Genomic DNA, 26,016 nt, shown 5'->3' on the forward strand with positions numbered 1-26,016 from the left:
GCAACATAGAGGCTGCAGCGGGCCGATGAAAGCGTGTGCTGGCATGCATATGCTACGGCGCCTTGTACCGTCGAGGCTCGCCAAGTGTGCAGTCTAGCTGAGAGTCAACCGCAGGCGCCTGACGAGCAGTTTGCGACGAACCATGGCCGAGGGCGAGGGCGCTGGCGGAGTCCAGGGCGACCTGGAAAAGGAACTGACGTGCTCGGTAAGTCGAGGAGCACGACGACGAGGCGGCTGCTAACTCGGCCATGGCCAGATCTGTACCGACGTGCTCTACCAGCCGCTCACGCTGCTCGACTGCCTGCACACCTTCTGCGGCGCCTGTCTGAAGGAGTGGTTCGCCTTCCAAGCCTCGACCGCCACGTCGATACACCCGTACACCTGCCCCTCGTGCCGGGCCTCGGTGCGCACCACACAGCCCAATGCCACCGTCACCACGCTGCTCGACATCTTCCTCAAGGCGAACCCCCAGAGCGGCAAAAGCGCCCAAGAGAAGCAGGCGGACCGCGACAGATACCGGCCAGGCGACAATGTGCTACCCAAGCTCAGGCGCCGGGATGAGCGCGATGACACCCATCAGCGCATGCTCGAGGCGGCTCAGCAGCCGAGTCTGAGGGACGCGGGCATCGCAAGCAGCAGGAGGGCCAGCCGGGAGCCTCGGAGAGAGCGCACAACAAGGGAGCGAAGCCGCAACGGGAGGCGGTCTGCCAGCCAAAATCCGCCCGGCGCATCCCCGTCCAGGGCCGTCATACCGCCCCGCGCTATCGAGCACCAGTCCAGCCTGCGCTCTCTGCTGAGCGCCTCGGACCTCGACGCAGAAGACGTCGACGAAGATCTCGTGCGCCAGGTGCTGGAGGAGCTGGTGTCCGAGGGCGTCGACCTGAACCAGATTGGCACTGCGCAGGAAGACGAGATCACCGAGAGGATAGCCGAGGCTGTGCGACGGCGGCAGGCAGAGCGACATGCTGGAAGACAGCGCGAGAGGAGGGAGAGGCGGGAGCGTCTGGACGACGAAGCTGCGCGCAGGAGAAGGCATGGACGTTCCGAGAGTGGCGCATCGACGCCCCAGACGGCAGTAGGACCCCCCATATCCAGACCTGCTCTCATCGACGCCGCAAATCGAGGCGGGCGGGCACCGCGCCAGCGATCGTCAAGCCAGGGCAGCTCTCGATCCGCCACGAGGGTAGAGCGCCCTGCACCTGGCTCGGCTCCTGCAAATCCGGCGACCGGCGACCGTCATTCATCATCGGAACTCGCTCGTCCAAGGCCACGTCGACAGTCCGAAAATCAGCAGAGAAATAGGCTCGACGTTCGAGAGCAGTTCCGCATCAGTCTCCACGCCAGCAACAACAATAACAACAATGAGACAGTGTCAAGTCCTAGCTCGCCCCAGAGCCTCGGCTTCGATCTGCCCAACAGCGGCAGTCCAACGACTTCTCTAGCTACAGTTGGCACTCCAGCTGTGCCCTTGTCTTCCTCTACTCCTGCCGTCACGCCTTTCCAGCCTCCTTCGGCTCGCCGTACTACCGACCCTACCACAGCCGAACTGCCACGCTCTTCTCACAGTACTACTCCCCCCTCGCTATCGCCTCCTGCTTTCCCTCGCTCCACCCCCGATCCGACCGTGAGCGAGACTCGATCGAGACAAGCTTCAAGCTCATCACTAGGTACTCCTGTCCTATATACAGAGCCCCATGTGGCATGCCAACGCTGTGGTAAAAACGACATACAGTACGAGCTTCACTACAATTGTCGACGCTGCCATGGTGGCGAGTACAACGTGTGTCTTCGCTGCTATCGTCTTGGCAGAGGATGCAAGCATTGGTACGGCTTTGGCTGGACTGCTTGGCCCCGGTATGAGCGCGAAGCACCAGAGGGTGGTTATCCGCCCTATCACGAGCATCCCCATATCCTGGTCGGGCACCGATATCGCAGACCCATGACGCCCTTGACGGAATCCACGACACCACCACATGTGCTCATGAGCGAGGATGACCCCAAGCAGAGGGTAGAAATTGGCGTCTTCTGCGATATGTGCAAGGCATACGCCAACGCCTGCTACTGGAAATGTGACTATTGCAACGACGGTGACTGGGGCTACTGCAATGATTGCGTTAACCAGGGGCATCACTGTACGCATCCTCTTGTTCCCGTTGCCCGCAAGACAAGAGACTCGCAGTCTGTTACTGACACAATTCCCTCCGCGCCCTCTACGCCACATCAGGATGGACATCTTGCCCCCCCAGACCTCGACGCAACACCCACAACCCCTCCGTTGACACCGAAATCCGCGTCTCTTATGCGAGGGCCAGGGTACTTTACCATTGCGAATTTCATCTTCCGCCCTCTCACCTTTACAACCTTGTGTAACATATGCAGTTACCCTATCCCACCATCAAACACACGCTATCACTGCCTCAAGTGTAACACTGGCGACTACGACATTTGCATGAGCTGCTACCACAAACTCGTCATCAGCGGTCGCATCACCAAAGAAGACGGCGTAAACGGATGGCGCAAGTGCCTCCGCAGCCATCGCATGTACATTGTAGGATTCGAAGACCGTGACGGCGCACAACGGCGCATGGTTGTCCGCGATCTAGTAGGCGGCTACGCACTGAAAGAAGAAGACGAAATGGCCAGAGTACAGCGGTACCCACCAGATGGCGGTATAGGCTTGAGATTACTGGCTAGATGGGGCTATCTGCCGGATGAAGGAGTAGAAGATGAGTTATCCTTTCCTAGAGGAGCAGAGATAAGGGAAGCAGCTGATATCAATGGAGACTGGTATTGGGGTGTTTACTGTGGTGTTGGAAAACTGTTTCCTGCAAACCATGTCACATCTATCTAAGTTTTATGCATAGATAGTCAGCTGCCGATGCTACGCAGACTCACTGCGCAAACTTCCTCTTCAGCCAATCCTCCAACCGCTTCACCACCTCGGCAGGCTTCTCATACGTCGCCCAATGCGCCGCATCAATCATATCCGCTTGTTCCAATTGCGGCAACAAGCCCTTTTTAATACTCTCATACATGGCTTCGGGTCTGCACACCACATCCTCTCTGCATCCGATGTACAGCGTGGGTACATTGACAATCTCTCTCCCTTCAGGCAACTTGACATCGACTTGATGCTGCAGATTGCCTGTCATGGCTTTATACCAGCACACGGGCGCTTCGAACCCATCGCGCGCCATACGATCAAGGAACGCCTTCTTGAAAGCTGGGTCTTGCGCATAGGGTCGGAGAGAAAAGGTTGGTTCCTTTTGCCCGGAGAGTGTTTCACGCATGGTGTCGGGTGTGCAGAAGAACTCTTTCAATCCATCTTTGTCGTGCATCATGTTGAACATGGCCTCTATATCGCGGGATAGAAGTGCTGGTCCGTCAGGCGCGGTGAAGAGGTACCAGTACGATAGCGATGGGTAGCCAAAGATGTTGTTCATGAGGGCGTTTGCGGCGTCGAGATCGAAGGGTTTGCGACTTGGTGCCGTGTAGGCGACGTTCAGGTTGACCAAGCCAACAACGCGTTCGGGGTGGTAGTTGTACAGGCGGCTTGCGGCTGCGGAGCCCCAGTCGTGGCCGATTGAGATGCATTTTGGCGCTTGTTCAGCATTGAGGATTTCCACCATGTCGTTGGTCATATGGTCCCAGGTGTAGGCGGATGGGTCTGTGGGCTTGTCCGTTCCGTCGTAGCCCAGCATGTCGGGAATGATAACGGGGTGGTTTAGTGGTCGGAGAGAGCTAGCGACGTCTGCCCACATGGCGGCATGGTCGGGGAAGCCGTGTTGGAAGAGGAGGGTTGGGAGAGACGTGTTGCCAGAGCACGTGTAGTAGGTGTATGTGATGCCTCGGGAGGTTCTCAGGGTCTTCTTGGTGAAAGCGTCCATGGTTGGTCTCAATGCAACGTACTTGAAATGGCTTGTTGTAATTGGTAAAGAAAGGGCAAGAGTCTTCTATGTATACCAGTGCCAAGTCTCGTTTCATCTTGTCCCTCACAAATGGAGTCCATGTCGGCCGAATGTTGGTCTTTGCTAGGTAGGTACTACTACCCAAGCGGAGTTTTCGTCGTAGCTACGTCCGTAGCGGCGTTGTCGGGTCTATAAATTTAGTGGGGTGCTCCGTAGAATTGCATGAACTTGTCTAGGTTGAGGCAGTTGGCCGGACCGTGATGTGCAAGGACACGACCGCTAGGGAGGAAAGCGGCGGTCCCGGATCGTGCATGCAACGGCCGGGCCTAAGATAGGGCTTGGATGATCGTTGTTTGCGCCTCTCATTGCCGCGCCGTGGTTTGGGTGATTGCTGCTTGTGGCGGCTGTCCGATGCGCTCGGCATGGGTCGAAATTGAACGTGGAGGAAACCGCTGGGTTATGGCAAGGGCTGCGCGAGTACTGCCGCTAGAGCATTGCGACACGGCAAGGCCGAGGGTTCTGGTTTGAATATTTGACTTTGCGCCGCGGTGCGCGTGATCGCGCGCATGGCCTCAGACCGAGGAGGTGCCTACACAGTATCATAGCGGAGCACGGCTAGTTGGGTCGTCGAGGGACATTTTGACGGGGTTCTGCCCATACAATGTCCTTCCAATGTCCTTCCAATGTCCTTTGGGTGGCAAGTACTGTGTCGAGGTTCGGGGCGAAGTGCAAGCGGCAAACACGAGAGATGTCAGCCAATAGCGTCAGAGCGCTGCACGCTCGCGGCGTACAGCACCTCCACGTCGACGAGCATTGCAACGCTACCACAACCTCGTCATGGCCGGCACACGAAGATCTACGCGTCAAACGGCAGCGGCAGCACCGGACTACAACCAAGACGACACTTCGTCCGCCGAAGAGACACAGCCCAAGCGCGATGCCCGGCAGGCGACGCGTCGCAAGCGTGACCGCGAAGACGGCGCCGACCAAGACAAAACAGACAGCAGCGCTCCTCCGCCCAAAAAAGCTGCTACAGCCAAGCCTAAACCCCCTAAGACGAACTCTCTACCCGCGCTTGTTTCATCCACCAACCGCGACGCAACCGGCGCCCAAGAAGTCTACTGGCTGCTCAAAGCCGAGCCCCTCGCGCGCTACGAGAACGGCGTAAACGTTGCCTTCTCCATCAGCGACCTGCGCGCCTGCACGCAACCCGAGCCCTGGAGCGGCGTCCGCAACCCCCAGGCACGCAACAATATGCAGGCCATGCGCAAAGGCGACCTGGGCTTCTTCTACCACTCCAACGCCAAGCCTTCGGGTATCGTAGGTATACTGCGTGTTGTTGACGAAGCAAAGGTTGATGAGACGGCCTTTGACCCCAAGGACCCCTACTATGACAAGAAGAGCGAGAGGGAGAAGCCCAAATGGTTCTGTGTAGACGTCGAGTTTGTGAGCGAGTTTGAGCATGTGATAGATTTAGCGAAGATTAAAGAGTTTGCTAAAGAGGGGCCGTTGAAGGATATGCAGCTTGTCACGAATTCGAGACTGAGTGTGAGTAGGGTAAGGAAGGAGGAGTGGGAGTTTATTTTGGGGTTGGCCACGGACAGCAAGGAAGTTCAGGCAGAGTAGAGAGGTGCGCCACATGCAGTTGTAGAAGCTTGATTATGTCGTGAATCGATCTGAGATACCCCTTGTAAAATTCCCGTTTCATGTTGTATCGTCGACAACGTCTTTATGTATTTCACACCCTGTACTGCCCATACTGAGAGACCTTGTCTCAGACTCAGCTACTCCTCAATACTGAAGCGCTTGGATGATCTTCGGACTGTTAAAGAAAGCACATCGCTCCTGTAATCTCTGTTCTGCCATCTCTCTTGTCGCGTTCGCCATGCCCAGCGCACTATTGCTCGGATGCGCGCCACCAATCGTCCTGACATACGGACCGCCTAAATGTTAATGTACGGAGTCAGCGCATGCCTCACACGCAGTTCGCAAATGAGAGATTTTACCTGGCCGGCTAAATGCCTCATCCCAGTTCAACAATGTGGTGGATTGTGATCCGCTCTCTGCCGGGGCTCCTTGACTCACAAAGGTGCTCCACGACCGGCTTGCTCGCATAGCAATTTCGTAGTCGTACTCGGTCGGGTCAAACGGGTAGTCCGTCTTGTTGTACACTTGCATGCTGTCGAAGACGTACGCAAACTCAGACGTGTGTACCACGCCAAAGCCAACAACGTCTTCGGTGTACTCGAGGATGGGATCAAGTATTGTCTGGTTGAAGTTGTAGAAGTAGACTGGCGCTTTGTGCACTTTGTCAATTGCAACACCCAGATGTAGCGATGGGCACACCATGAGGATATCGCGGAAGATGCGTGCAGAGCGATAGAACTCTGCTGTTAGGTTCACACTGGTTCCGAATTCTTCTACCGGGTACAAGTCCAGTAACTGAGTGAGAGATTCCTCCGACATAGCCGGTAGGTAGTCGCGAACAAAGTCGTACGTATCTTGTGCGGTTGCGATGGAGGTGTTGGTGTACACGTTAAGGTCGCCTTCCATCCAGCCGGACATAAAGGTAGCGTTACCGAAGCGTCCTTCTGCGATGAGCTGACTTGGTGCCGCAGGAAGGAAATCGCCGTCCACCTGTGGCAACCAGATGTCCCCAATATTATGCGCGATATCGCTGAGATACGTCGCGTTGGAGGCTTCAAAGAGTGTTTCAGTATCTAGTCCCCGTAGACACTCAATCGTCCCTGGAGCGTCCACATCAGTAGTGTTGCACCCCACGTAATTGACCAGCGCGATCATCGCATCCTTGGCGAAATTCCCTGTGATACCAGGCTCAAGGGACTGAGACTGGGCGATACCTCGCTCGAAAGGAAGTGGCTTCTCTCCGCCGTAAGCCATAATCTGCATTCCGATTGCGAGGCCGCCGGAAGACTGGCCGGCAATCGTAATCCTCTCCGGATCCCCGCCAAAAGCAGCAATGTTGGTGCGGACCCACTCGATAGCAGCGCGCTGATCACGTAGACCAGCGTTCATGCTTCCTTCTTCTTTCAACCAGTCTGAACTGGCAAACCCAAAGAACCCGAGACGGTAATTCATGGCCACATGGATGATTGGGTCCCCATTTTCTACCGACTGCTTGATCATTCCGTCAGGCGCAGTCGTCGGCTCCGTGTTGCTTGCCCACCAGAAAGATCCTCCATGTATCCATACCAGAACTGGCAGTGGTCCCTTTCCAACTCTGTCAGTCGCTTTTGGCCGCGCTACGTTCAAATTCAGGCAGTCCTCGGATGTTTCAGTTATATTGCCCAATCCAAGAGGTGGATAGAGCACACCCAATGGTTGTGGACATGCGGGACCAGGCTTGGTAGCATCGATGGTAGTACCTGGAGAGTATTCGTAGGGAATCGGTGGTTTGAATCTATTTTCGCCGCTGGTATCATGAGCATAGGGAATGCCCAAGAAGATTTCGATGTCGTTGCGTCCGATGCCTAGGATGTTGATAGGATCTTTCAAGTCGCCGAACTGGACACCTGCCGTCGTGGTGACAGCGGCGACGAAGCAGAACAGCGTAGGAAGGTGCATCTTGATCACCAACCACTGTAAATCCCGTGTTGGCTTATACGATGCGGCGAATGTGAGTCGGAAAGCTCTCGTAATAGGTAGTTGGCAAAGTTGTTGTGTTGCACAGAAACACTGCAGTAGCTGTAAGCACATAGATAACATCCTCCATGCTAGCCCCATGTAGCAGGTGCACGGTTGTGACGTGATAGACGGGAACAGGTGCTAGCGCGACATTAGACGGCAGTAGCGTAGAGCTCATCCACATCATTGATGCGAATCACCATTGTCCAAAATCTAGGTTGTTCAAATACTACTTCAAATAAGAAAGGTAGCGTGAGGCCTGCGCAAGCTATCCTGCGCCGATGCACGCCACGTGCAGATACCGTGCGCTCAAGGTGAGCTGCTCGGCCCGTCAAACACTCACAATATACCGACGATGCTACCCAAGCAAAGCTCCCTACAGTCGCGCTTGTGCACCCCGCAAGTTCCTAGCAACCTCATCAAACCTCTCATAGCAGTCGGTCTCTGCATCAAAATTTAGCAGCCATGCCTCGCGTGCTAGGTGAATGGATTCCGGCCTCTTCGCTATCTCATCCCAGTTGGCTTTGTGCCATCGCTCGCGCGTCTTAACCCCCATCGCCTGTGCTTTGTGCACCCTTTCGTAGCGGATCTTCTCGAATGCTCGTACAGCTAGAGGAATGCTTTCTTTGCCAGCCAGTTCCAGACATGCCGCCAGTACAACACCGTCTTCGATGGATTGACTGGCACCCTGGATGGATGTTGGAAGAAAGGGATGCGCTGCGTCTCCAATCAAAGCGATACGGTGCTGTGGCGAGATGAAGGTCGGCAGCGGATCGCGGAAGACGAGTTTATGATCGATGAGACGCGCGCCTTTTGGCGTCGACCTTACAATCTCTTGCACGATGGGTGCCCATCCTTCTACATACCTCAGGCAGTCTTCCACTCTGCCTGGGAATTGCCAGTCCTCCTCGATATTCCCGTCGTCTACGTGAGTAAACACCCAATTGAACTCCTTGCCGTCTTTGAGCGACGATACCAGAAAGTGAAGATCTGGACCTATGAACCCAGAGTGACTGTCTCCATCTACGAGATGTTTCAGGATCGGGTTGTCTTTGATGGCATCTCCAGAGAACCATGAGCGATATACAGCGTATCCCGAACTCTTCGGTTTGTCGTCAAAACCAAGCACAATCTTACGGCCGCGGGAACGAACTCCCTCTGCTGCAATGACTGCATCGGCAATCATCTCTTCTCCATTGACTACCACGCCAGCCTTTTCATCGTCCTCGAAGTAATCAGTTACACGTTTGCCCCACTGAATATTCACTCCCCGATCGACAGCATGCTGATGAATAATACTGTACAGTTCTCCTCTATGTCCATTGATTCTCGGCCCCCATTCCTGTTCGGACACAAAACTCTGCCTGGTGACAAACTGCCCTTTCCAGTGGTACAGATCCAGCCATGTTGTTTTCCGTGCCACTTCCTTCATCGCTTCGATGACGCCGGGCCAGCGTTCGAAGTTGCGCGCACCGTTGGGATCGAACGAGATGATATCGCCAAACCGGATTATGTCTTCCACATTTTCCGCTTTCTCAAGAAGAACGACTGAGTGGCCTTTGCGATCGCATTCTATTGCTGCTGCGATGCCCGCGAAACCTGCGCCTACTATGATGACGTTGACACCGGACGGAGGGCGGCGAGGAAAGTGCGCCATAATGAAGTGAGAAGTATGGTGAGTATACAGGCAGATGAGAGAGCAATCGTGTCTTTCGTGGTAGGTGTGCTGATCTCCTTCCCCGTAGATACAGTGTGGGGTCCGCTTACTGGCACGCCACAAGCATGGCCCCACATGCAGCCTGATTGTAGTTCTGTCGGTAACTGAGACCTCTTGGTCATCGCCCGGCTGTACTGAATTGTGCTAAGTCGTTTTCTGACTGACTCCATCCAATGTGCGAATCAACGATCCACGCACGCCTGGGATACATATTTCCATCCCCCCACTCCCTTTTCGCCTGCAAACCTCTTGTGTGACATACAGAAACGTCTCTCGATATTTTCCTCTCAGATCCGAATTTCCGACGCCTCTTCCTCTTCTCAAGTTGCTATGTCGCGTTCTCAGGGATAACCGCCGGAGCTTCACTTTCAACTTCACTCTCTGATGTTCAATGATGCTCTACCCGCCTTCCCTATTGTACGTCAAGCTTGGAAAGTCAGTCCCAGACATCGTTATTATTGGGCAAAACACCCGACATCTACAAAGTTTCGAACCTCTCATCTTCCCACTGCCTCTTGCTTAGCTCGACAAGCACGCCGGTGAACCTTGGTTCTCGGGGCACGTTAATGTCGTAAAAGCGATACAGATTGTTGACGACCGTAAGAAGAAGACAGTAGCACACAAGGTAACGGAGTTCTGCCTCATTGCGGACGTGGGCGAAAGTTGGAAGAAAGGTAATGTGCTACTTTTTCACCACCCATGTGTCTTATGGCTTTAGATTAGGTAGGTTAGGTACATGTTGCTTGCGCTCGTTGTAAGCAACCAGCTCGATCCATGTACTTGATGCTGAACTCTCTAGCTTCGATCTCCGCGAACTCGATGTAACAATAGTTCCAAGCTCTACTCAATCCCGGAGACACCGTTTTTTTATTTTTAAACGACATTGTAGGCACCCATCTGCATCATGATGCGTACGAGTTCACCAACATCAATTGCCTCGTCGTATCTCATGTTGTTGTACTTAGCCAAGAAGCGCATCATACTGCGCACCCATCGTCAGATGAAGGTCCTGAAGATTGGCGTATGCGGCAACCTTGGCGATCGAGTTGAGCTCTGACAGATTAACCCATAGTCGTTCACCGCCCGTCGAGATGGTGGGTACGTGCTTATCTGAAGAGCTGACGGCTATGCCATCGATCTTTACTACACGGGCTGGGGTTTGGGGTGCTTGTGGAGGTTGTCGATGGCTCACAGGCGTAGAGCCGCTGTCCGAGTTCTTGAATGAGTGGGGACACTATGATGTGCCGCTATTGGCGGCGTCATCTGACACAGTGGCTATTGTCGTCAAAGTGAACTGGTTCCTGTGGTTTTCGGCTTGTTCAGAGCACTAAAGCAGTCAGATCCGATTCTTGTAAGGAGGCGAGTAGGCGCAATTGATCATAGAGTAAGTGCAAGGATCTCCGCGTTCACCTCCGCGTTCACTAGTTCTTATTGATCCTCAACCTATCCCAGAAGTCCGCGATAAACCCAGCCACCTCCGGCACCCGTTCTCGTACAACACTATGGCCGGCTTGTGGGACAACAAAGATGCTATCAAAGCCAATTTCTCTCAACTCTTGCTCTGCACAAACTTCATCGTTCTCGCCCAGTACCACTAATGATGGTATACCAGACATTGCGGCCTTTTCAAACGCACCGTGATTGTTCATTGCGCCGCCATCTCTAAACGCTGCAATCACGGATGATGTATGACCACGATGTTCGTGCATCTGCCACTCCCTCACTGCCTCCGCAACAACTTCGCCTCTTCCAGCTCTTTCCCTCCAGTCACTTGGTACTACCAGCCGGCCGCCTTCGAGAAACTGCAGGATGACTCTGCTCAGTTCATCGTTATCGTTATCGACACCGTAATCAAGATGATGCTGATCCTCTTCTGGAAAAGATGAAATACAAAGAAGCCCAGCAGGCGCAATGAGCGTAAAACTGCTGACGCGATGTGGCCGTGAGTCAACATATCCGACTGTTAGTGAGCCGCCAAAGGAAAAGCCGATGAAATGTGCCGATGGCCATTGTAGATGATCGAGCAGCGCATCTAGCAGCCTATGGAATGTGGCGGCTTGATGCGGAACTATCGGCGTATCGCTTAAGCCGTGACCCCAGAGATCCACCAGCACAAAATGTGAGTGTGGAAGGATATCGTGTAGAGCGCGAGCCAGAGGTAGCAGTCCTATTGCCGGAGTCTGGATGCCATGAACGAACAGCACGTGATCTGTCGTCTGCGCGTCTATGGAGGGTACCGAAGGTGGTATCGAGTAGTATGCAGCTTTTCCATCTTGTGTTTGCAGGTATTGCGCGGGTGGAAGGATGGCGCCAAAGGTGGAAACAAAAGATGACTCTGAGGGACCTGGGATAGGCGGTTTTTGTTGGAATGCTCCGCCAGGCCGTGGGATTGCGAAGTCTGTCCTGGTAGCACACATTATGTCTCAATTTCCGGAACCTGGATCAACGGGATGTCTACCCAGGTAATGCTGCGCCTACTCTCCAGCTTTTGTAGCATCTTTGTAAGATTCAGATCCATGGATGTTAGGCGAAGGGCGCGCTTAGCGTAAGCATGACTCGCGGATACGGGGAGCTCGCCCGCGTTCTCGTTGGGTAGGTACATGTCACTTTTCCCGTCTCCTTCCGCATTTAGCTGATGAGCAATGCCCAGTGCTTATTACGCAAGTCACTGAGTTTTTGAAGAATGCAAGAGTACCTAGGTATTCCCGACCACTACGATGTGAGCCCGAACGAACTCATGCCCAGCCCCTGCAAACGATGCCACACGAGTAATCTCGGCTAGAAAGCGTACTTGCCTCAGTCCCGACAATGCCACTTCGCAGAAGGATGGAAGCACCGAGAACAGGAAAAAATCTACCATCAGGAGAGTAGCGGCAGCTGTCGCACGATAGTCTACAATACATGGCAAGCCCAGAACCACCGCGCTAACTGGGTAGTTCGGCAATGTAACATGTCAAAGAAAGCCATCGAATTCAAAAAGAATAGAAAGCATAGAGTGCAGTGCGCCTTAGACTTAGACTGCGGTCTGGTCCTGGTTCGGGCTGGGTCATTGAGATTGTACTTTGGTACACGGTATGATTGCGATAGCTTTGATGTTGTTCAAGTCACGCTGGCAATGTCGCGAGGGCCCGAAGCTCGACCTTACTGGGCTCGTGTTACAATTAGAATATAGAGGAAAAGTGTTACATGTTGAACAGCTCGGAGCAGCTAGAAGCATCGTACCTCGGTAGTACAGACGGTCCTAAGCGTCTTTTGGCTGTCCATGCTACCTAGGTATGCTGGCCTAGAATTAAATTGTCGATAATCAACAATGACCCATCCAGCAGGTCTTTCTGCGGCGCGACGAGAGTACAGCCGAACACTTCGTAGGTTTAGTGCTCATCATAAGCCCGCCATTTGCGCTAATGGGTGACAGAAACTTTACCGGACACCTGTCGATCACCACTAACAATGTCGTTACTGCCACGATACCCAACGAGCGACACCTATTCGATGAACCCTATATCACCTCTAATGGGCGGATTAAGGTAGACCGCAGGTTCGAGAACGTTCCTATCGTAAGCTACTTGGATCCAAAGAATTGTACGGTGCCCCGAACTGGAAGTACGTTTTTATCTAGTGTTTACCCGATAACCAATTACGACAAAGCTAGATTCACCATCACTCCGATACAGCGAAAGTCTCTCACATCAGCAGTGATGGGCATTGACAACTGTGCCGGCTTCGTGAAGTCGTCTTCAGATATAGCCATCGCTTTTTGAAAGAAACAATATGCAGTGGCGCAATCACGAGTGTCATGCAGGGTGCGATGGCTGCGCTGTTGATATTTGCTAGTACTGGTTTTCTGGTGTACCTAGGTAGCGTTGCAAACGAGTGTCCGGAACACAAGCATTAAGCGATGCGGAGCTACGGGAAGTTGCTACTACTCTACTTGCCAATGAGAGGCATGCCTGGACATGGCCTGTCAGGAACGTGGAACTGGAAAGGGCGTAGGTGAGTTGAGTGGGCCAATTAAAGGTCACCTCGATATGTTATGGTTTTATACTATACAGGTTCATCTTGACGAGGTGGGATGGGTCGCCTGAAAGACAAGTATTGGTGGCTCACGATAAACAGCCGCACTTTCGTCACGATATGCCATTCGTGGTGCGTTCGGCAACTTCCAAAATTAGATGCAGGCTAGCTCCCGGGTTGTTTATCCTCCGCGATGCAGGGCCTCGAGCAGAATTCTAGCAGAATAAAGTGCTGCGCATAGATACGTCGGAGAAGGTATAGCGAGCCGGCAAGCAGGTGTTTTGATGCACTTCCGATGGTAGCGCAATTCTCATGTCACTCAGCCAATCAAAACATTAGCGTACCGACTCAGCGGTGCTTGCAGCACTTGCGCAATCGAGGATTTTGCCGACATGACCGATAGCTCGGCGAACATGACCTGGTCATCAAGAACAATTGATCGCGGGCTATCCGATCGGCTTTGCGGGGATGGAGCAATGATTGCTTCCAGGGGTTGAATCCACCGGTACATGCGCCAGCTCTTTAGGGCTGACTCGAGCGACCCTGCACCGCCGTGGTGCAGCGGATCAAGCCAGCCGTTGTGGAGATCGTGTGGCATACGATTTTGTGGATACTCAAGGAAAGATCATCTCCATCGCTAATCGTTGCGATCTCACTCTAGTAGAGGAACTGAAGCAGGCCTTGGAAGATTGCTCACTGCCACTTCACCAGTGGGTAAGACTGGGCGCCGTTGTGAGACATAGAGTGGCAGCTTGATGACAGGCTTATCCCTTCCTTGGACGTAAACAAAGCTCCACTAACTGCGTCGAACCCGTTTCGTGACGAGCCCTAATCCACCCGCCACCGGCAAATTGAAGTTGACACCAACGGCACATAGCATATGATAACTGAGTCAGTTTAGGAATTGGGTAGATTCGGCGAGGTTACATGGCCTCGCCCGTGCGCTCATGTGTTGTGGCTTTTACAGCGGACTCTGCATTCTACCCCAGCACGAAAAGCAATTATTGCTACCCGTGCACATCGTCGTAAACTACCTTGTCAAAATGCTCCTTCTGTTCCCGCACCTAGTGTTTACCTTTGTGCTGTTGGTCAGCGCCTGTTGCCCCACGACGAATGCTGTCTCATTAGACGATGCGGCACTGGATGCATTGAGCCAGATTCCGCCATGCGCCGTAAGATATACATGGCACAAGAGGACGATTGTTGCAGCTGACTGTTGCAAAGCTAGATTGTATCAACGAAAACCTGCCTGCCATTGGCTGTACGCTCCTCGACATAGAGTGCCAATGTAATTCCAAAAACTCGACCAAGATTTTGCAACCGTGCTTGGAAAAGCAGTGCAACTACAACGAGACCTTTGGTATGTTCGTCGCAGTGATCGGAAGCGGTATCACTGATGTGTTTGTAGCTACGCTCCGCATTCAAGCCTCTATTTGCGACAAGCCGCACGATAACCTATCGAACTCCATCCGGATAGTGGCATACGTGACTGGAATCATACCAATCATTGTGATTGTAATGCGCTTTGCTTCTCGATATGTGGGCAGCAATAAGCTCTGGTGGGACGATTGGCTCCATCTAGCAGCGGTGGTAGGTGTTCGATGGACAAATCAGTGTCATCTTACTTACGATTGTGCAGGTCCTGGTCATCCCTATGACTGTTGCCCTATTATTGAACCTCAAAGCGGGACTCGGCCATCATATATGGGACCTGACATATCCACGTGTCGTCGCAATCGGCAAATGGAGTACGCTTCCATCTGCTAGCTTTGATACATAAGTACTGACTATAGACAGCCTATATTGCTACCATCTTGTGGGGTGTCGAATTGCTTCTCATAAAGTACAGCATTCTCTGCTTGTATATTCGCATTTTTCCGAACGTCTGGTTGAAGCGCGCGGTCTTCGCCTTCATGGCTTTTACGGCTCTGTTCACCCTGCCCCTACTTTTCCTGGCTGCGTTCCAATGTATTCCAGTCCGCGCTATCTGGAATCTTCAAGAGCAAGAAACCGCGAAATGCATCGACTATATTGCCGTCTTGAGACTGACGGTTGTATACGAGATCATCGCTGAGACTATCCTATTCAGTCTTCCTATCCCGATTGTATGGAAGCTGCAGATGAAGACTGCAAAGAAGATACAGCTACTCATCTTCTTTAGCCTTGGTATCTGGTACGTCTTGTCTTGGTCTTGTTCGATTTGTGTAATCTAACCCTTCCGAAGTGTTATTATCATGTCCATCGTACGCTTGCCATTTTTACCAGGGGTTGTCGACACTATCGACCCAACCTACACAGTGACTGGCACATCGATTACTGGATTCACCTCCAGTGGAGTTGCACATATATGCGCTGCCGTCCCCACAATCAGAAACCTGATACGATACTGCCAGAACGGGTTCAAGATGCCTACGAATATTCCTTCAAGCTACACCACAGACCGCAGCACTTACAACTCTACGAGCAAACGAAGCTACAAGTCATTGCAGGACAAAAGTAATGCCTCTAATACAGCACAACCGCGAGGCAAAGCCTCATCTCGCGATACAAAGGATCCATATCGCCTATCCGCAATCGTGGATGCCGAGATTGATGGCACAGTCGTAGAGCTATGTGCGATAAACTCGCCAACTCACCCGAACGCATTGAATGATGGGGAACAGGATGGACAAGAAGGGGAGATTCGATGGACTCAGCGCGTGGAAGAACAATTTCCTACTATTGTTGGCGAATCTCCGTCGCCGGGGTTGGACGACTCAGCGTCTCAAAAGTCCATACTTCGTCAACACCCCTATTCATGAAAGCAAAAGAGGAAAGATCAGTGGCATGTATGCCGCCCAAGAAAGCTATTTCGCCATTACATGTACCTGCTTTGAAGTTGCAACAACAGAGGCCGCTTTAGTGATGCATGCAGAGTGCTTGGACATGGTCGCACTACCTCCTTTTGCTTTTTGAAGCTTACAACAGATATAGAGAGACCATATCTTTGAGTTCACCCGCTTTTCCTGATATTCATTCGGGTAGCGCAGACTAGCGGACGCGTGCATGAGCTTGCGCCACACGTACAGTCGGCTTGACGCGACCATGGGGCGTATACTCAAGAGTGTAGTCAGGTACACCGGGTAGGTATGTAAGTGGCTGTCGCAAGCTTTCCAAACAGCGGTCTAGGCGAGCAATTCAGCCAGGCGTCTGCAATGCTTGTAGGGGTTTGAAGTAACATACTGGCATGTGATGCGAGCTCGTGCCCGTCTTGCTCTTTGTGGTCGTAGTACACATCTGGGTACAGGTGCTGCTTGATACGCTTCTGTTGAATGGTAAGCAGTTCCCAGTGGCAGCCTGCAATCAGTCATTACGTGTTTCCGATTGGCCAGTGCCCAACCGACCTTAGCCAATGCAGCAGACGACACCTGAAGTTCGCGCTTGCGCCTAAGAATTGGAGGAAGAAAAGCGGAAGCTAGAAGCTAAAATCATAGATATCCTTACACAGAGTGTTTCAAAGTTTGAAACGAGAGGTTACGAGTGCTCTTCAGTAGCGGAGTTACACCGAGTTAGCCTCGGCTCATCGCCTACATTTGACTTGGTGGCCGATGGAAACCACGACGACAATTTCTGCTTGCGCAATGTGTTCACTCATGCCTCGAAGTGTCACCAACTAAATCCTGAGCGGCAGGAGCGAGAATGGCTAACCAACGTATGGAGCTTACTACGCCAGCAGTGACATGGCAATTTCGCACGATTTACCTTACTGCATACAACGTCCTCTTCGCATCGCTATGGGCATCGGTCTTCGTTCGAGCCGTGTCTAATGCTCGAAATAGCAAATTCGAGCTCTTTGATGCAACAGAGTCATATGCGCGATGGATGCAGACCGCTTCGTTGATAGAAGTCTTACATGCGGCGTTTGGTATGTTCATCATTCCTACCTCTTCTTGTGCATCTCATTGAGAACGATACCAGGTGTCATCAAATCTCCAGTCAGCACAACCGCACTTCAAGTTGTTACACGCGTCATACAGGTTTGGATGGTGTGGTACAGCTTTCCGCAAAGCACAGCAACTTCGCATGCTTATCTTGCCTTGCTCCTTGCTTGGTCGGTCGCAGACACCATCCGGTACCTGTATCTTGCGGTCAACATGCACGGGAAAGCCCCGAGAGGACTGGTGTGGCTCCGGTATGTTCTCAAGCCACCTCATCCGCTACTTGGTCCTACCTAGGTAGCTGACTGTCCCAGGTATACCATGTTCTACCCACTCTATCCGGTCGGTATCGGGGCTGAGTGGTGGTTACTGTACCGGTCTATTGCTCCTGGAGCGAAGGTCAGCCCAGTCATACCGCTCGTCTTCTACTTCTGCTTGCTGCTGTACATTCCAGGTATGATTCTTTTATGGCGGCTTGTTTATACTCGAAATTCACATCTTATTAGGTTCCTACACCATGTACACCTACATGATCAAGCAAAGAAGGAAGACACTGGGTTCCAGACACAAGGTCCAGTAAGCGCATGGATTTGGTTGCGTTCCAGTACGAACGTAGTCATATGCAAAGGATGGGCAGTCTTTTTGAACAGCTCTGTCTCCGTAACGGCTAATGTCTGGAATGTGGGAAGACACGCGCAATGGCATTAGCCCGGGACAGGCCAAGGCTGCAATGAAGGCTAGCGTATGTGATATGACAGGGCCGACACCAAGGACGAAGACGAAGAGCATGATAGTATTGCAAGAGGTTAGCATGACCGACGGTAGTAATGTTTAGAAAGAAGAATATATAACCATAAGAACCGGACCCACATATGGCAGACAGGTTAGATGTAGGAAACCTTGACGCCCATTCCTACGGTACGTCTCACCTTGTCCCACGCACTCCGTATGATGCGTAGTATCCTCTCTCTAAGAGGGCGCCTGCCAAACGCCAAGCCAAACGCCAACAAGAAAAGTAAGGTACGGAAGAAAGCCATGGGATTGGAAGTCATGTGATGGGCCGTATCGGAAATCAGGGTGTGCATGTTTGCGAACATGGTAGACGCGCGGTTGTAGAGGCCGGGCGGCGGCGTGGCTGGTTTCTTGGCGGGCGTTCGGGAGGTGCGGGAAGACTGCGATGGCGTGGGTTGTGGCTCGTCTGAGGCGCGGGGTTGGCGTCTGTTTTGTTCCTCGCGTATGCGGCGTTCGTCTTGTGCGCGCGCCTGGTCGAGGCGCTGGGCCTCGGTTTCTCTGCGGCGCTGGTCCATTTGCTCCTGTTGTTGCTGGCGCAGCTTCTCTTCGCGGGCTTGCGTGTCTTCCTTTTCTTCCTTGAGAGAGTGCAGTGCGAGCAGGAAGGCTTCCTTGCGCTCTTGGTCCAGCACCTCGGACATGTCGATGAAGTCGCGGGCATAGTCCCATTCGTCGTTGCGTGGCAGGACGTGCAGGGTGTAGAGCTCGAGGAGTTTGATGCGCTTTTCCAGGTCGCGCGGGGTGTCAGACAGGTGTGCGGAGGCGTCGGGGGCCGGGTTGGCCGTGGCGGACAGGTACGTCTCGAGCTTCTGCTGGTTGAGCCGCTGCGAGGGCGCATGGGTAAGGAGGAGGGTGGCGAGGTTGACGACCACGTCGGCGTCGACGTCGCCCTCGACACCCGCATAGCCGTCGCGGACCACGTGGTCCCAGATGCTGCCGTCGCGACACTGCGAGACCAAGTGCTTCCATCGCGTGCTGCCAAAGGCGTGCTTGCCCTCTTCGGCGCCCAGCTCGACCACGGCGTTGAGGAAGGTGAGGTAGAAGCTCCACACCTTGACCCGGGTGCCGCGCGACGCCGTCGCGACGGGCGCGTGGCCCACGACGTCGGCCGCGTCGATTGGCGGCGGGCTGATGATGGGCTCGATGGTCGACAGCGCCTCGGGGAGGCGTCGCGTCAGGAACAGCTGGGCAGCCTGTCGGTAGGCTTTGGCCATCTGCGACGACTGTTGCCGTGACGTCGAGAGCGACGAGATGGATGATGAGAGGTAGCGCGACCCGCTGACGTCGTCGTAGAGCGTCGCCATGTTTCGATGTCCTCTGAGCTTCACGAGCGCACAGCGGTGGGTGACGGAGCGCCCGGTGTCAACATTTCGAACCTCGGCTGACCTCACCTCACCCGAACCGCCTTGGCGCGTCACCTGCCTCCGACACCCCGAGCTATCTGCGTTTGCATCAGTCTGCAGACGTCAACTGGTTGTCAAGGTGCTTGACACGCGCTTGCCTGCGTCAAGCTCAGAGGCAGGAGCTAGACACGCGCTTTGTCGCTTGATCCATCGCTGCTAACCTCCACGACCATCTCTACGCGTCTCGCCATCATGGACGTCGACGCAGCTACCTTCCCGCACCACTTGCTGGCCATCTTCATCCACATATCCGAGGCCGACTTTGTGTCTTTTGATCTCGAACTGTCCGGCATTCCATCGCGCATCCAAGACAAACCTGCACATGGCCCGGCCCGCTTCACCATGGAGGAGCGCTATGCCGAGACCAAAATGGGCGCCGACCGCTATCAGATCCTACAGGTAGGTATCACCTGCGCGCGCTTCGACTACCTTGCCAACACCTATGTCTTGAGGCCTTACAACATCAACATCAGCCCGCTTTTCGACGAGCGCATCGACTTTGAGCGTGAGATCAAGTTTCAGAGCGGCGCGTGTACCTTCCTCCTCAACAATGGTTTCGACCTGGGGGCTCCATTTGCCACAGGCGTACAGTACTTATCCCGCGACGAAGCAGAGCGAGCAAAGCGCATGGCCTGGGATCGACTCGAGAACAAGAATCCCATACCCGATCTGCAACTTAACTCGGCAGATGTCGAGTCGCTCGACTTTATGCGCAGGGTGAGGCAAGCCATTGAGAAATGGAAATCTAGCACTTCGTCGTCCTTGGACATTACAACTCATACAGGGCTTTCCACTCCGCCCGTAATACCCGTCATCACGCGATTCGAGAAGCGTCTCGTGCATCAGCTCGTGCGCGCAGAGTTCCCAGAGTTGGTGTCCATAGGACGCGGAGAGTGTGTTCGTATCCTCCATCTAGACCCTGTGCGTGAGGCCGACAATATGCGCAGGATCAAGAACCGCGTCAAAGAATCCATTGTCCGACAAACCGGCTTCCGCTGGGTCTTCGAGGCTTTAGTCAAGGGCGGCGACATCAATCGCGCGGATCCACTCTATGTCGCACGCACTACTGGCACCATCGTCACTGCCGACGCACATGATATAAGGGATCGCTACGACAGAGCCATAGAGAGACTTAAAATTAAGCAGCCCGTGCTAGTCGGCCACAACATGTTCACTGACATTGTCTACTTTTATCGTACTTTTGTCGGCCAACTGCCTGCACGTGCAACATCTCCTCATCTGGTCAACGCGCTAACTCTGTACAGGATACCCTGCAAGGCTTCCAGGATGCCATCCATGAGCTGTTCCCCAACATCATCGACACTAAATATCTAGCGACTCATGCTGAAGGCGACCTCAACGCCTCCCCTACACTACAGGATATTGCCGAGAATTCAAGTCTGCAGCCGTTGCCCCACATCGTCACGCATGCCGACCATCCGAAGTACCAAGAGACCGAGGCCTTCCACGAAGCAGGCTATGACAGCCTCCTTACTGCCACCATCATGATCAGGCTCGCCGCCAAGCTTGGTGCGGAGCGAGGAGAACAGGTTCCGGCGCCATTGCCCAGCCGTTCCAGTAACAAAACGAAAGGAGTGTTGGCGGAAGATGTTCAGGATTTTCTAAAAGATGGACGCGAGAAGGTCGACCTGCCCGTTCCCCTGCCCCCAGTGGAGCAGCCTCAACCCAAGAAAACAAAGAAACAAAGGGCCAAGGCTAGGAAAAAGGAGGCAAGACAACAACGATTCGAAACTAAGAACCTATTCGACACGCTCAAAGCTCTGAGCCCTGACGCCGAATCTTCCTCGACTGAAGATGACGGAGAGGTTAAGCTTCCTGAAGATAGTGAACTTGCAAAATGGGACGAACAGGTTCAAGACGTCGCCGGGTCATGGGAAAATGACGTCTACGTCCAAGATAAGACGGGATGGGTGCCGTTGGAGCAGATTAAGCGACAGCCAATGGAGCTCATCCCAGCCTTTGATTCAGAGTTTTGGAACGAGTTTGGCAATACATTGCGTGTGTTTGGCACTCAAGAAGCTGTCCTGAAGATTGCAGAGTGGGAGGTTTGAAAGCCGCGCAAGCTTGACTCCAAGCTAATAAAAGGTGGAGTTGGCACCAAGGTTCTCATGGTTGTGTACAATCTTGAAGAGCTAAAGTTACGCCGTGAGCGGTAGTAGAAAGACAAACATGTGTTGTCTCTAATGCGCAACTCGTCTCTGTGCCCATCATGGTGATTCATCATAAGAGACAGTGGTTTGAGTGCGTAACAAAGAGTTCTTCAATGTCTTCCCCTCTTCTTGTAAAGCATGGACAGCCTCCTGCGGCATTCCTTCGGTCCCAATTCAGCAGCGCCATCATCCACAATCACTCAGACCCAATCAAGTTGCAGGTCACCAAACACGCCTTTTCATCATAGACACATAGGTTCGGCAGCTGCCGCTCATTTCCACGCCCGTCCATGTCATCACCCATATACAGTCTGCTTCTACCGTACACGAACCCGACTTTCGGTCCAAAAGATCGCACCTCCTCAGATATACACGATTTGCCTTTTTCAATCGATGCATATGACTCTGACAGACTACTCATACACCATCACTTCGAACGGCCAGCTCCAACAGATCTCTGCAGCGGTCTCGTGTGCTCTTCAGGACGTCATAGCGTATTCGAAAGATTCCGCAGGGAGAATGCTCGACTTGACATGTATGAGTCCGCAGTTTGACGGAAAATGGTCTCGGGATCGGAAGAGGTAAAGGATATAGGCAGGTTGTCAGGTAATATCAAATTGAAGGGTCGACGTCTGGTGCTGTTGACACAAAGTTTTCAACAACGTGCAGGACCAGCGCCTATGGCTTCTACTGGCTCGATGTTCACCTCCACCGCTTTTGTCTGTGTCGTACTCGATGGGACGATCCCTCGGTTGTGCTCTTCGTCGGAGCCGCGCACATCATTTTCCTGGGGTAATGGCTCAAAGTGCGCATTGTTGACTCTTTTCCTATCGATGCGACGTCTCCAAGGCTTGTACAGCAGAACACTGAGACCACCGAAAACGATAAATGTACCGCATATAGCTCCGCCTGCATCCTGTTAGTGTCGAATTCTTTTAGTGCGATCAATCAACTCACCAACTATATCCCAAGCATCGCCCAGCTTTTCGACGCCTTCCCAAAACTTGCCATGCGGCTCGGCAACGTTGAGCACCAGATTGAGGAACTGCACTATCCCGATGATGGTCGCGACAACCACGGTAATGACTGTTAGCACAATGCTGTAGTAGCAAATGGCGATCGGGTCGCGCGCAAGTTGCGTGCTTGTGTACAGACTCATCATCAGCGCACCATCGGTGGTATCGAGAAGGCACATGCCTGCTGTGAAGAGCAGTGGAAAGATCAAGATCAGCCAAATTGATGTCCCCTTCGTGGCTTGAATCGAACTTATTCCTAGGATAGCGATCTCGGAAGAAGTGTCGAAACCTAGCCCGAAAAGTACACCCAGAGGATACATCTTCCAGGGTCGGTCGACCAACTTGAAGAGCTTCTGCAATATCGGGAAGAGGCAACCGCCGCCCTGTATCTTGAACTGTTCGTGCTCACTACCAGGGTCGCTCGAAACCATCTTTCGCATCTGTACTATGAGCTTGTACAGAATGTAGATGTTCATAAGACCAAGGAGCAACAAGAAAGCAGCAGAGACAGAAGTGCCGATGATGCCACCGACACGCTCGAAATTGTCAAACTTGTCTGACACCGCCGCTGCAGTTCCTGCAACGATGAGCGACGTGATGATGACGATGGTAGAATGTCCGAGACTGAAGAACATTCCAACCGTCACTGGCCGCTGGCCTGCAGCAACCAGACGGCGAGTCATGAGATCGATCGCCGAAATATGATCTGCATCCAGGGCATGGCGCAAGCCCAGAGTGTACGAGAGGATTGCTGTCGAGATCAGTGGCGTATGCCAGTGCTGCCGACGTTTAGCATATGCGATCAACGCCATTTGGATTCACCTTCTTTACTTACTAAGACTATACCAACTGCCGCCCAAACAAGGAGGTTTACAGCGACGAGGGTGATGATGATTGCGATTGCCGCGAATGGGAGCCTTCTGAGGTAGGGTGTCTGCGCATGATATGCAGATGCTTTGTTGGATGCATTGCGAAAGAATGATAATTTGCTCCCTGCATCGCTACCCACTACAGATGAGGGGCGGGAGGTTGCCATTCTACCAGATCTCGCTCTCGCGCGTAACAAAGGACACGAGAAATTGCGATCGAAGTGTGATAGAAAGAGAAAGAAGTTTAGAGAGGTACCTATAATGAAGCTTGGAAGGTAAGTATCGCAGAGCACCGTGGGATGCAAATGACGCCAAGTGGGGCTAGCAGCTGTTATCGTGACCCTCTGGCGGGGTAATTAGCATCATGGTGTACTAATAGTCGCGAATCCACAAAACCTCGGCATCAAGTTTTGACGATCAGAAGCTCGTATTGTATATGGTGAACTATCGTCGACTCTCAGATTTTGCGGAAGCATAGACATGCGTTGGTGCCACCAAAACCGAAGCTATTCGAGAGAGCCACATTGACTCTGTGCTGTTGAGCAGCATTGGCGACGTAGTTGCAGTTAAAGTCAACCGCCGGATCTCCTGGATTCTCAAGATTGAGAGTCGGAGGTAGGATGTTCTGGTCATCGTCAACATGTAGGCTATGGCAAGAACCACATCTGACTTACGTGATGCATCCCAAGAATCGTGAAAATTGTCTCCACGCTCCCTGCAGCACCCAGAAGATGTCCGACCGCACCTTTTGTACTGCTCACATTGATTTCACAAGCTCTATCCTTTCCGTCTTCGCCAAGCAGAAGCTCTTTGATGGCTCGGTTCTCCGCAGCATCACCTAGTGGGGTGCTCGTCGCATGGGCGTTCACGTAGTCGACAGCGCTTGGCTTGAGGCCGGCATGTCGTAGTGCATGCTTCATTGCGAGACGTGGACCTTGGCCATCTTCGCGAGGTGCCGTCATGTGGTGTGCGTCGCTGGACAGTCCGTAGCCGGCGACTTCAGCATAGATGTTCGCACCTCGCTTCCTTGCGTGCTCGAGTTCCTGCACCTGATTAGATACGACAGGTACGGCAACCTTGCACACAGCGATCGCGTACCTCGAGAACCACAACTCCGGCTCCTTCTCCAATGACAAAACCATCCCGTTCTCGGTCGAATGGTCGACTGGACTCCATGGGCCGTTCATTGAACTCAGTAGCCAGGCTTCTAGCCCTAGCAAAGCCTGATATGGCGAGAGGATGAATGCATGATTCAGCTCCGCCGGCTATCATAACATCTGCATCTCCGAACTGAATCAAACGTGACGCGTCTCCGATGCTATGTGCTCCGGTCGTACATGCTGTTGTTGCCGCATGGTTCGGTCCCTATCATGGCTCAGCATCAACAAACATAGCCAGAAGGTTATAGCCACCTTGAACCCATAACGCATCGATATGTGACCTGCGGCTAGGTTGATCAACAGTCGTGGAACAAAGAGCGGGGACACCTTTCGGTAACCCTAGCACAATCAGTTGACAGTTACGATCGATAGCTGGGACAACCCACGCCTCTCTCATAAGCAATTGTGGTATCATACACATCGTCTAAACTGCCGATACCAGATCCCATGTACACTCCCTATCTCGGCGTGAGTAAGATGCAGGCTGGGCGGATGCTGAGCCTCCGTACTGTGACTTCAAGATCGGCCTCTTCCTTCGAAAACCATCCCGCATCATTGAGAGCTTCATCGGACGCCACCATGGCGTACTGTGCGAAGCGTGCCATACGGCGTTCATCCTGTAATAAAATTAACATTGTCAAAGACGAGAACGTTGGGTGGCGGCACATACGCTGTGGCTTAGATGCTCCTTTGTATTCCATTTGCCATCGGTTTTGCTACCCTGAGGAACCAGACCAGCGACTTGGCTCGGTAGCAGCGCGAATTCAGGGCTTCTGTCTTTGATGGAAACGATGCCACACTGGCTATCGATCAGACGCTTCCAGGTTCGTCGAACACCTATCCGCGTTAGGAGAAATGGGATCAAAGCAAGGTGAACGTCGCGTCACCTAGTCCAAGAGGGGTTACAAGCCCTAAGCCTGTTACTACTACCCGTCGCATCGCATGTCAGTAATTATGGTTGATGTTGGATACGGACGCGTTTGGGTGGGCAGGGAGAGCTAGTGTCACGCGCAAGCCACGTGTGGCGTCCGTTAGCGAGAGGTGCGTGCTACATAGCCGTGATTGCGTCCGTCCTTGTTGTTTTAGGTGCCTTCATTTCGCTCCCATCGCAGGAATTCTATATAGTGCACGGTGAGCTTGGTTTCCATTTGCAGCCGTTGACTGGTCAGAGTACGCTTTGCGCCAGTCGGTTGATGCATTAATTCGACGATGACAAGTCGTATTTGGGCCAACAAAATATTTCTGTGTACTATAAAAGCCAGACAACAACCTGCAATTTGCTCATGACCATCGCAATCAAAGTCGGGAGAGCTCAACCTTTCTGTTGTTGTCCAATCATCTAACTTGAAACACCTGCGGGCAGCCGGTGACTCTGTCTCTTGATTGCACTCGAGGGTTTGGCGACAG

The 26,016-nt window shown here is 52.9% G+C and overlaps 9 protein-coding genes across 9 annotated transcripts; 4 read left to right on the forward strand and 5 right to left on the reverse strand.

Annotated features, from left to right (window-relative positions):
* Window positions 1-142: 142 nt before the first annotated feature.
* On the forward strand, window positions 143-2,851 carry J4E78_007848 (uncharacterized protein; the record flags this gene model as incomplete). The annotated part of the gene is made up of 2 exons (XM_049368451.1): window positions 143-205; window positions 257-2,851. The coding sequence occupies 2 exons, from the start codon at window positions 143-145 to the stop codon at window positions 2,849-2,851; spliced, it is 2,658 nt and encodes an 885-aa protein (XP_049220105.1).
* A 40-nt stretch (window positions 2,852-2,891) lies between these two features.
* On the reverse strand, window positions 2,892-3,887 carry J4E78_007849 (uncharacterized protein; the record flags this gene model as incomplete). Its single annotated transcript, XM_049368452.1, has 1 exon — window positions 2,892-3,887. The coding sequence occupies one exon, from the start codon at window positions 3,885-3,887 to the stop codon at window positions 2,892-2,894; it is 996 nt and encodes a 331-aa protein (XP_049220106.1).
* An 858-nt stretch (window positions 3,888-4,745) lies between these two features.
* Window positions 4,746-5,534, forward strand: J4E78_007850 (uncharacterized protein; the record flags this gene model as incomplete). The annotated part of the gene is made up of 1 exon (XM_049368453.1): window positions 4,746-5,534. The coding sequence occupies one exon, from the start codon at window positions 4,746-4,748 to the stop codon at window positions 5,532-5,534; it is 789 nt and encodes a 262-aa protein (XP_049220107.1).
* A 165-nt stretch (window positions 5,535-5,699) lies between these two features.
* On the reverse strand, window positions 5,700-7,641 carry J4E78_007851 (uncharacterized protein; the record flags this gene model as incomplete). The annotated part of the gene is made up of 3 exons (XM_049368454.1): window positions 5,700-5,851; window positions 5,915-7,604; window positions 7,633-7,641. The coding sequence occupies 3 exons, from the start codon at window positions 7,639-7,641 to the stop codon at window positions 5,700-5,702; spliced, it is 1,851 nt and encodes a 616-aa protein (XP_049220108.1).
* Window positions 7,642-7,929: 288 nt separating this feature from the next.
* Window positions 7,930-9,210, reverse strand: J4E78_007852 (uncharacterized protein; the record flags this gene model as incomplete). Its single annotated transcript, XM_049368455.1, has 1 exon — window positions 7,930-9,210. The coding sequence occupies one exon, from the start codon at window positions 9,208-9,210 to the stop codon at window positions 7,930-7,932; it is 1,281 nt and encodes a 426-aa protein (XP_049220109.1).
* A 5,987-nt stretch (window positions 9,211-15,197) lies between these two features.
* Window positions 15,198-16,085, forward strand: J4E78_007853 (uncharacterized protein; the record flags this gene model as incomplete). Its single annotated transcript, XM_049368456.1, has 2 exons — window positions 15,198-15,457; window positions 15,509-16,085. The coding sequence occupies 2 exons, from the start codon at window positions 15,198-15,200 to the stop codon at window positions 16,083-16,085; spliced, it is 837 nt and encodes a 278-aa protein (XP_049220110.1).
* A 3,500-nt stretch (window positions 16,086-19,585) lies between these two features.
* On the forward strand, window positions 19,586-21,465 carry J4E78_007854 (uncharacterized protein; the record flags this gene model as incomplete). The annotated part of the gene is made up of 2 exons (XM_049368457.1): window positions 19,586-20,611; window positions 20,659-21,465. The coding sequence occupies 2 exons, from the start codon at window positions 19,586-19,588 to the stop codon at window positions 21,463-21,465; spliced, it is 1,833 nt and encodes a 610-aa protein (XP_049220111.1).
* A 754-nt stretch (window positions 21,466-22,219) lies between these two features.
* J4E78_007855 (uncharacterized protein) lies at window positions 22,220-23,616 on the reverse strand (the record flags this gene model as incomplete). The annotated part of the gene is made up of 3 exons (XM_049368458.1): window positions 22,220-22,473; window positions 22,522-23,359; window positions 23,416-23,616. 3 exons carry the CDS (start codon window positions 23,614-23,616, stop codon window positions 22,220-22,222), a joined length of 1,293 nt encoding a protein of 430 aa, XP_049220112.1.
* Window positions 23,617-23,906: 290 nt separating this feature from the next.
* On the reverse strand, window positions 23,907-25,548 carry J4E78_007856 (uncharacterized protein; the record flags this gene model as incomplete). The annotated part of the gene is made up of 8 exons (XM_049368459.1): window positions 23,907-24,074; window positions 24,124-24,492; window positions 24,548-24,814; window positions 24,862-24,948; window positions 24,996-25,067; window positions 25,119-25,226; window positions 25,280-25,446; window positions 25,497-25,548. The coding sequence occupies 8 exons, from the start codon at window positions 25,546-25,548 to the stop codon at window positions 23,907-23,909; spliced, it is 1,290 nt and encodes a 429-aa protein (XP_049220113.1).
* Window positions 25,549-26,016: the final 468 nt, after the last annotated feature.

The sequence above is a fragment of the Alternaria triticimaculans genome (assembly GCF_023758025.1).
Source record: "Alternaria triticimaculans strain BMP 0046 chromosome Unknown scaffold_12, whole genome shotgun sequence".
Taxonomy (NCBI): domain Eukaryota; kingdom Fungi; phylum Ascomycota; class Dothideomycetes; order Pleosporales; family Pleosporaceae; genus Alternaria; species Alternaria triticimaculans.